This window comes from Echinops telfairi, unplaced genomic scaffold (assembly GCF_000313985.2).
Source record: "Echinops telfairi isolate 266 unplaced genomic scaffold, ASM31398v2 ScPeMD7_3533;HRSCAF=4204_0, whole genome shotgun sequence".
Classification (NCBI taxonomy): Eukaryota; Metazoa; Chordata; class Mammalia; order Afrosoricida; family Tenrecidae; genus Echinops; species Echinops telfairi.
In genome coordinates this window covers 13,362,345-13,373,232 of record NW_022107431.1, presented here as the reverse complement: position 1 = coordinate 13,373,232, position 10,888 = coordinate 13,362,345, and the positions used below count along the sequence as shown (strand labels likewise).

The window sequence follows — 10,888 nt, the reverse complement described above, 5'->3', positions numbered from 1 at the left end:
AGATTTGAGTGTTTTACTTTCAATCATTCAAGAAGAAATTTGAAAGAAAAACAAAGTTGAATATTGAAAGTAATATTGTTCTAAAGTAGTGCGTTTATTAAAGTAATTTTGATTTAACTTTTGGGGATCTCATTCTCCCCAATATGCATTTTTTGACCACTTATTCCTTTTTTAAGAAAGTGTGTAGTTGGCTCAGGAGCCCTGGTGATGCACTGGATTAGTTCTTGATTGCTAACCAGGTTAGTGGTTCAAATCCAAAAGCTGCTCCATGTGATTTGCTCCTGTAAAATTTACCGTCTAAGGAACCCTACAGGGCAGATCAACTGTCCTTTAGAGGTTGCTGTGAACAGAATTGATTCAGTGACACAAAACAACCTAGCTGGGGTAGAATTTATTACTCACCTGATTATGGATTGTACACGCGACCTCAGAATCCTTTCTCTAGGGCCACCTTGGCTGACATTGGACAACCTGAGTCCTAATAGTATGAAAGAATGTAATCAACTTTGACCTTGAGCGCAGGCTGAGCTCCTGAACTCTTAACTGAGCTCCTTGTGTCTGGTTTTGTTTTCTCAACATCTTTCTCTGCTCCTCTCTCTCAGGATTGTGCCCTCCTCTCCTGCTTGTACAGACTGCTTTTCCAGCAGCATGGACACAAGAAGCATAGTAAGATGACCATAACCCACCTAAGGCAGGCCTTTGGGAAAATGCTAGGTTTACAATTGGTAGAGAAATAATGCTTGCTTATATGTACAATATGTGGGAAGCAGAATAGGGATTGTGACTTACACTATATTAGTAGGGAATAAGTTGAATATCTTCACAAAAAGTAGGTTAAATGAAAAATGATGTTATTGTACTTGATGATAAACCTTATGCACACTCTTGCTGCATTTACTTAAATTCTCAATATGATTTTATTGTATTAAAAGCAAAGAAATACAGCTACCTATTTAATATGAGTGAATTATAAACCTCTTAATTTAATGGTTGAGAATGAAATCTGTCTTGTGTTGTAAGTTCTTCAAGCTATAAGATGACAAATTACTGTCATGCTCTCTAGGAATACAGAAACAAGAAGACAAAATCAATTATTGATAATCTGATTATAGAGGAACAGAGTATGGTAGAGATACTATTAGTTATGAAAGCTGAATAGAGTGGAAGGAAACATGTGTCAATAGCCCGTGATTTCTTACCTGAATACATTTTGTCTCAGGTTTGATGGTAAACTCATTTGCTCTTTCTGGTTTTGATTTTATACATTTACTTCATCCTTCTAATTCTGTTTTATGTAAGAGTTGCTGATCCACCCAGTTTTTAAACTTAGCGGAAAGTATATCAATGTATGACTACCTGCTGTGAGTCAAGACCTACCTTAAGGACTTGGACTTCACTAAATTTAGTCAAAAGGAACATAGATCAGTTCCTCTTCTTTAAAGGTGGAATTGCGGGTATTAAATTAATGTATGCTGCATTCTTTATTAAGACAATTAAGCAACTTAATCAATTTTATGTACATTGCCCAGATAGGCGTTGGGCTTTCTTTCATTAATTTAACCAGTACTTAATGAAGATCTGACTGACCCTGGGCCTTGTACTTCCCTATCAGCTGGAATTGGGTGGTAAACAAGATAAGCAAAGACCGTATTCTTGAGGAACTTGGGTTTTTGACCCTATTCTTTCTTCTCATCAGCCTTGTGTGTAGCAGACTTGCCACAGAGCTGTTGAGGCTGGACGGGCACGCTGGACTCTGGGCCTTACTGTGCAGTACAGGGTCCCCGTACCACTCTGGCCAGCATACGCATTTTGCCCGCATCCAGATTGCCTGTGTGCTATTCAAAATAAGAGATTCAAGGGTCATCTTGTTTAAAGAAGCTAGTTGTATTTTTCTAGCAAGGAGAAAATAAGACTATCTGCATTAAATTTTATATTGCATTAAATTGTATATTCTGTATTAAAATATAATCTCTGATAATCTGAAATCAAACCAGTATTATAAAATACAATTTAAAGGACATTTTTGTTAGCCAGATGTAAAAGATGAATTTTTGTTACATGGCAGTGACAGCTTTATGAATTTGTAAGATTCATATGTAATTCAAACTAAGTGATTCATTAAAACAGGTTTTTTGGCACATAATACACATATATAATTCAATAGTTCGGTCATGTAGTGTTTTGTTTTTAAAATAAATATTTTCTTGATTTAAGCGGATGAGAAAAATAAGTGGATCTTTTCTTAAGAATTCTCACTTCTCTAACAGGGCGGATTGGTGACACCATACATACTCTTGTGATTGAAAGAAAAAAAGGTGTTTGAATGTATTGAAATATTTGAGCATATGATAAAATTTTGTGGATGAAAGGAATTTTTTCCTTAATATGAAAACATTTCCCCTTCAGATGAAATGTTGGATGGATTATATAGCAAATGTCTATTCTAGTTTATATTAACAACTGCCTGCTATGTTGAAAAATGCCTGGTTTATAGTTTGTATTCACCAACCATTGGTTAAAAGTGAGCCACTTTATAATAATGTACACTCAGCTTCCCCCTCCGCTCCCCCATCACAGTGTTTTAGTGTCTGGATAGGGGCCGTCTTCGTTTTATTGAGGAGGAGACAGGCACACCATTATGATTTCACCCAGGAAATGCAGCTTGTAAGTGTCTGAGCAGGGAGGGTCTCGAAGGTCTTTTATTCCTTATCCCCCTGGTGCAGGTGTTTTTATTAGCACCGTTTTTCACAATTACGTTTTACTATCAAAGATGACCAAAGAAAAATTAACTTCCTATGTTTTTGATTCTTTTCAACTTTCTGATTTGTTGACAACTTCTGAATCATTGATTGGTGTAAGAGTGAGAATAGAACTCCTGTGTACACTTCTCTACACACACACACACACACACACACACACACACACGTAAGTTGCAGTCATGATACCTTTACCCCTAACAGTTATGTGAATTTCCTTTTAAAAATAGTGTCTTTTTTGTATGATCATAGTACAGTGGTTAAAATCAGGCAGTTAGCCTTGATCTAACACGGCTGTCTACAGACCACACTGAAATGACACCAAGCATTCCAGCAAAAGGTCCTTTGTGGGAAGAGCAGAGACTGTCACACCTGGTATTCACTTGTCTCTTTGGTCTCCTTTAATTTAGATCACTTTGTTAGTCTGTATCTTTCATGACCTTTGAGTATGTTTGATAAAAATAAGCTTGCTATTTTTAGAAGTCTCTCTATCTAGGTTTGTCTGCTCTTCGGAATTTTCTGACAGAAAAAGTCCAGACATGATTGATGCACCTGGTACCTATTAATGGGGATGCTACTAACCCTTATGCCTGCTAGGTTTCTGCCCCGTTAGTTAATCCTGTTCCCTTTGTAATGAAGGGCTATCTTCATTTTGAAACTATGCAAATTCTCCATGACTCATCAAACTTTTACTTATTTGTTGTAGTGTCCATTGAGGTTCTTGCCTGAGTCAGTACCACAGAGGTTGCCAAGTGGTGATTTTTCTAATCTCATTTTTATCAGTTGCCATTCTACTGTAAGAAAAAAGCTTGCCCATTTCATGTCTAGTCAAGTTATTTTGTTGCCCAGATTGAGCATCGAGGCCTTATTCCTGCCTCCTTTTGACACACACCCTGCTTTTCTGTGTGTTCCTTCTCCGCCATTTTTCCAAGCAGCCCTAGTTGAGGTTAGTGGATTGGGGCATTTATATACCAACATCTGAATTCTAGTTATGGTTTTTTTGCTACTTAGGTGATCATAACTTCTGAGCCATGAACAGAGGTAAAAACAAACCTATTTGTGATCATGCACATGCCTTATTTAGCTACCTCCCTCATGACTCCAGTTCCAGGCCAGCACTGTGGGATTGGTCTCACTCTTCCTCTTTCCAAGTCTAATTCCTTTCTCTGATAGTGAGGAAGCTGCCTTCTGTTATTGACAATACATGTCCTACTTATTGTTCAGTCCTAAAATATGCAGAAGGTTGTTTCAGGATTGCTAAACCATGTCTTGTGGAAAACAAACTTGTTCACCAATGTCTAGTGTTTGTTTTCAATTGACCTTTTGGTTAGCCTGAGAGATACAGCAAATACTGTGCTCAAACGTTACTTGATTAGCTTTTATCTCTTTTGATTAGTTCACTCTCCCCCTACTCCAGTGTGGTTACAAGGAGCCCTGGTAGCAAGGTAATTAAATGCTTGGCTGCTAACCGAAAATGATTGGGGGTTTGAGCCAATAGCTGGGCCAAGGCTAAAAAGACTTGTTGATCTCACCAAGCTTTGAAAGCACTGTTGGACTGTTCTGCCCTGTCCTATGGGGTGCTATGCGTTGGAGTGGACTTGACAGCATACAGCAACAACGATGTGATTTTAGCGTGTAAACACAAGGGGGTAAATACATTTCAATCATATGAACTGATTCTCTGGTTTAAACATTATCTCAAATTCTTCAGCTGAAATAATGTTCTACAATTTGGAGACTTAACTGTAGAAAAGGACTTATGGTGAAAGACTTGTGTCTAGTGAATCACAGTTTTGGTTTGTAGATGAAAGTATGCATGCATTTAGGGAAGTCACTTGCCCTGAGACACTAGAGCAGAGAACCCCATAGGAGTAGTTTAGGCTCTTTTTAGTGTATTCTTTGTCTTTTCTTTTAAAGCATTAAAACCATACTTATACTTTGTGGGCCATTTAAGGTCTCATATATTCTTCTTGGTCTTTTAAAGCATAAAAATTATCCTCCTTAGTTTTGAGGACCTAAATAGAAACAGGCATTGAGCAATGGGCTGTTGATCCTTGGCCGCAAGCTTGGAAATGGAGAATTCGATTGCGGGCATTCTGTTTGAAAATCGGAACTATAACTGAGCAGGAGAAAAATATAGACTATATGGTATGAATGCATTTCCATTGAGTCTATTTTGACTCATAGTGACCCTGTAGCACAGAGTAGAACTGCCCACTTGGATTTCTGAGGCTGTAAATCTTTGTGGAAGTAGAAAGCCTCTTAGTCCCAAAGAGTGGGTTCGGACTGCTGATCTTGCAGTTGCAACTAAACGCATAATCTATTATGCCACCAGAGTGGCATTGTAACGCTTGTTTTAATATAAAAAACAACACACTGAATCCTAAAGCAACTTGAAAAGCTTTCTAGTGAAAATATTTATTAAAACATTTTTTTAAGTACCTATCGTCTGTAGACATTATTCTAAACTCTAGAAATTCAAGAGTGGACAGAACAGGGTTGTTTTCAAGGCAATAGTTAGTGATTTTGAGTGATGGAGCTCTGGTGACTTGGTGGGTTATGTGTTAGGCTGCTAATTGCAAGACTGGCAGTTCAAAACTACTAGCTGCTGTAAGGGAGAAAGACGAGGCTTTCTACTTCTGAAACAAGTTACAGTCTCAAGAACCCACAGGACCAGTTCTAGCCTTGTCCTATATAGTCCTTTAAGTAGAAATGGATTCGATGGCAGTAAGTAATAGTTTGAGTCGTCGTTGGGGTTAGGAGTGATTGGCAAATTAGACTTGAGACTTCTGGTGGAGGGCCTTTGTATAGCTTGCATGGACTCTCCTTGCTAATCCAGAGGGAATGAGTATTCTGTTGTTACTAGGTATCATTGAGTCAGCTTCGATCTGTAGCGGCCCCTATGCACAACAGAAGGAAACACTGCACGGTCCTGTGCCCTCCTCACAATTGTTCTGACCATGCCTGATCTCCTTGATGCAACCACTGTTTCAGGCCATCTCGTTGAGGGAGATTCTGAGGGTTTTAAATAAGAGCCTAGGGTTTTAAGTTTGAGTTACAGAAAGCTGATAAGCTTTCTGGGGCTAGGTGGGACAATGGTGGGAGGAGATGGGCAAGAGGGTTAAAATAAAATAGTATGTAGAGAATGGGGGCTCTGTGAGAGTGGGGCTCATGGGAGAAGAGATGGATGCAGAGCTGAATTAAAGGAAGACGGTGGGTCTAGGGGGCTGGGCTTTAATGACTGAGTGGATTTGCAATGGTATCAAGAAGAGCAAGGAGCTAAAGAAAATTAAAGGCTTGGTCATTTTTTCCATTTAGAATGAAATTTTCATCCTCATCATAGAGAATCAAAATCCACATGGCACCACAGAGGAGTACAGTTTGGTCAAAGTAGTAGTTTTGTGCATGTTGAATATGTTATTTGTATTTGAGTATTTGTGGAGTGTCAAGGTACAGCTATCCAGCCGGATAGAAAAGTCAGGCACCTGGAGAGAATAGGCTAGAAAGGAGGGTCTAGGTGTGGTTACAATTGCCTAGGGATTCCTGGGCAGGGCAAACTGAACACTCTGGGCTGCTAAAGGAAAAGTTGGAGGTTCAGGTCTACCCCAGGGGAACTTTGGAAGAAAACCCTGCATGAAAAACCCCAGGTAGCGCGGTCCTACTCTGACAGACCTGGGGTCTCCATGATCAGCTTCAACTCAGTGGCAAGCTCTAATGATACAATTATCTAAGGAGATGGTATTGAAAAGGATGAGAAGCAGACTTAGATCGCAGAATCTACCCCTGTCCCCCTAATGATTTTTTTTTGTAAGAAGAACAAGCTTCATCTTTCTATTATCGGCTTTGTGAGTAAAACAACATTTCAAAGCACCTCTGTATGGAGTATGCTTGGTTTTAAATTCTGCTTAAATACTCAAGAAAGGAGCCCTGGGACGTATTGGTTATGCACCGGGCTGTTTGCTAGCAGTAAAGTCAACAGTTTGAAAACACCATCTGTGCAGAGGGAGAAAGATGGGGATTTCTACTCCCATAAAGAGTTGTGGGCTTGGAAGCCCACAGGGGCAGTTCTCCGCTGCCCTTAGAGGGTTGCTTTGAGTTGGTATTGACTCCCTGGAAGTGAGTTTGGTTTTGGTTTTAGTTACATACTTGGATGTTCTTGTATGTCATTAAAATTTTTAATTGGTAAATTATCTATGAATCAAATCAAGGATGTGAAATTTGTGTAGTAAGTTTATTTGTGGTAAATAAACATGTAAAGGTAAAACAATAGATTTGGCATTTTAACATTTTTTTTCTTGACATTATTTTCAACGTCTTGTGAAACCATCACCTAACTCATGTTAATAGCATTTTAGGAGATTTTTTCATTAAGCTTACACATATAGCAATTTATTTAATCTTTTAGCTTCTCAGTTCTTTGCCTTTGTCTATTAAACCAACTTATTGTGAATCCAAGGACTTTAATCATGAGAATTAGAACTATTTATATGAAAAACATGAGGTAATGTTTGTGGAGATTTTTTTATGGAGAAAGTTTACAAATGCCTTGTTTTTTCACTTCCCTTTCTTGGCAGTTTCACTGTTACTAATATTTCTGCGATTAGGAGGAAATGAAATTCAAATCTTTTTGTGTTGATGTTGACATTAGAGCAGTTTATTTGGGAAAATTGAAACTAAAACAGTTGCTTTTATAATTACTCATACATACTCAAATGTACGAGTATATATTTATACATTTATTTTTCTCCCAAGGAGCATCATTTCTATTTCCTTTGATTTTTAGCATGCCATAGCTAAAGCCCACTAAAATAAGTTCCTTGTTTGCCTCCTGGCTTCCTTGATGATTTCCCCAGGTCACCTGTATCTGACCTGGAAGACTGGTGGTATGTATTTCGTGCACTCCCCTTTGAGATGGAGGATGCCAAAACCTGAGCAGAACCACGGCCTCTTAGATGCGCGCCGTGGCCAATTGGCAACAGCAGAAGTCTCTGGTGCCTTAATCCACGGTGCTTTTGATTTCTTCACCAGGGACTTTTTGAGTGAGAGTTTGGTAGTGCTTTGGCATGTTGGAGGTGAAGGAGGAGTGTCGACTGGTAATTTTAGTCAGTGATTACCATTTCATGCTCAGCCTGGGCTGGAATGCCCGCTCCTAGGAAAGGGGGCTGTTGAGGTATTTTCCTTGGTAAGGAAGCAGTAGACAGCAGCACCTACTTAGAGCCTGCACTTAGTGTTCTAGCAACTGCAAGTCACCCAGTGCCTTTGTAGAAGAGGGCGTTTCTTACTCTAAAAGTCTGCATCTTTGACAGGTTTCTGTTTTTTCCAGGGACTGATATAATGAATATGGTTACTTTGTCTCTGCTTCCTTTTATATTTTCATCCACACAGGAACTCAATGCCATTGAGTAAGTTCCAAATCATAGCAACCGTATCGGGTGGGGTAGAACTGTCCTCGAGGGTTTCCAAGGCTAAATTTTTATGGAATTAGAAAGCCTTAGCCGTATCTCTTGAAGCAGCTGGTAGTTTCTGGTAGCTGACTTTGTGGTTAGCTCAATGCATAACCCACCGTACCGCCAGGGTTCCTTATTAAAGGTTATGGCTTGAACCCACGACCCTGAAATTGAGTTCTACTGACTGAGCTATAGTGCTGGGATTTTGTGCACTGTTGCCTAGAAAGTTTTAGGTACAGGTGTTTTAAAATTTGAAAACACTACAAAACTGTCTGATTATCTTCAAATGATGAGTTGGAATAGATTGTATAGCAGTGGAATTTTATTTTGTAGGAGGATTATTGTCAAGGTTAGCAATGACTGATGACCATTCGGTGGCACAGGGTTGGACAAGATGACCTTTGTTGTAAGATGCCATCTAGTCAGTTCTGACTCCTGGCAATTCTGAACAACAGAGTGAAACGCTGCTTGGTCTTGCACCATCCTCAAAATTGTTCTTATGTTTGAATGCATTGTTGAGCCACTGTGTTAATCCACCTTGTTGAAGGCCTTCCTCTTTTTTGCTGCCCTTCTACTTTACCAATCATGATGTCCTTCTCTAGGCACTGGTCTCTCCTGGTAACATGTCCAGATTATGTGAGAAGTCTGACCATCCTCACCTCTAAGGAACATTCTGGCTGTACTTCTAAGACAGATTTGTTTGCTTTTTTGTCAGTCCATGGTACTTTGAATATTCTTTGCCAGCACCATAATTCAGATGCATCGATTTTTCTTTGATCTTCCTTATTCATTGTCTTAACTTTCATATGCATATGAGGCAGTTGAAAATACCATGGTTTGGGTTAGGTGCACCTTAGTTCTCAAAGTAACTCCCTTGCTTTTGAACACTTGACAGAGAACATGTGCAGTAGATTCACCCAACACAATGACTTGCTTGATCTCTTGACTGCTGCTTCTAGTGAGCATTGATTAAGGATACTAGCAAGATCAAATCCTTATGGATCACTTATTGGTCCATTTGTGAGGATTTTGGTCGCCTTTACATTGCATTGCAATCCATAATGAAGGCTACAATCTTTACTTTTCAGCAAGCAAGATTGTCATATGCATATCTCAGGTGGTTGATAATTTTTTTTCCAATCCTGATGCCACCACTTAGAATGGTTTTGAATATTTAGTATTTTAAAAAATGTACTTTAAAATATCTGGAGAAGTAAAGAGCACTTGTTGAAGGAAAGGTAGGTTAAAAGAGAAAAGCTGCAACTTGGAAACATGTAATGTCATTGAAGACATCACCGTTGCCTTGGGAAGTTATCTTGTTACTAACCATATGCTTATTTGGCCATGGCAATGGAGCTGAATCCAACTCATAGCAACCCTCTAGGGCAGAGTAGAACTGCCTCATGGGGTTCCCAAGGCTGTAAATCTTTGCAAGAATAGATGGCCCTCTCTTGAGGAGCAGCCGCTGGTTTCAAACTGTTCAACTTGTAATCCAGGATGCCACCAGGGTTCCATAATAGTATGCTTAATTATTGGAAAATGTTAATAAGATTATGAATCATAAAGTGCTAGGTTATGTTTAGCATATTTTCCAAGTTGGAGAAGTCATTGAGCAAAACTTGAATTGGAAAACAGTAAGAAAATGAAAGACTAGTATATTTTGGATCAATGTTATTACTGATCGTTATAAGAATTTTTGTGTTTTTCTACATCCAACAAGATTTCTAACAAAAATCCATTTTAAAGAGTAGTAAGGAGCGTAATTCTTCTCAAGGAAGAAAGTATATTATTTCATTTATATTTGGATATGCACATCTTATGACGATATACACAGATATGCAAATATATGTATGTAGACATTGTGGAGCAGCCCAGCAGCCTGTGAACTTGTTGGTTCTCAGGAGAGTGGTGGGTAACTAGGGCAGGGGGCAGTTTGAACTGTCCATGATGAGTGCTCTCCATTGGCTTACCTTTGCAATAGAGCCCTGGAGACACAGTGGTTAGGCCCTTGGCTCTTACCCTGCAGGTTGACGGTGAGAACCCACCAGCCACTCCACTCGGAGAAAGATGTGACAATCTGTTTCCATTAAGATTGACAGCCTTGGAAGCTTTGTGGGTGAGCCTTACTCTTAAATCTGCAGGATCATTCTGAGCTGGGATACACTTGCTGACAATATTTCCCTCAAACCACAATGACCATGTCTTAACTTTTTGTGAAAGGTGCAGTTTGTTGTTAGGTGTCATCTAGTTGAATTTTGACACATAGTGACCCCATGAGACAGAGTAGAGCTGCCCCGTAGGGTTTTAATGTGGAAGAAAGATGAGATTGTCTGCCCAACAGTATTTCAGGCTTAGGAATCTTATATAAGGTCTCTATGAGGTGACTTAATGACAATGGTATAATGTTTAACCAGCTGGTAAGCAAGTCTTTTCTCCAATCAGTAGTCTTTCTCTGGAGAGTAGCTAGTTGGTTCAAACTATCAACCTATTGGTTAGCAACTTGGGGCTTAATCGCTGTGCTACCAGGCCTCTGTATTTAAATATGATTTGAACTAAATTTTTTGAGGGTGATAATGACCTTGTTAAGAGTTTGAAGACCTGGGAGGCAAAGGGTATTTATAGAGCTCTAGATAAAGACATGTACATATACAAATATATTATATGAGGATGGGGAAATAGATCTAT

General features: G+C 39.2%; 1 protein-coding gene across 4 annotated transcripts in view; it reads left to right on the top strand.

The window, feature by feature from the left end:
* Positions 1–606: 606 nt before the first annotated feature.
* The window catches only part of SCAF8 (SR-related CTD associated factor 8), a 196,093-nt gene continuing 185,811 nt past the window's right edge, over positions 607–10,888 (top strand). For all 4 annotated transcript variants that reach the window (XR_006680462.1, XR_006680463.1, XM_045294340.1 and 1 more), the window contains exon 1: positions 607–666. Coding sequence is in view for 2 of the 4 variants with exons in the window: in XM_045294340.1 (XP_045150275.1) it covers positions 649–666 (18 nt within the window). In the remaining 2 variants the exon portion in view is untranslated. The remainder of the gene's footprint in view (positions 667–10,888) is intronic.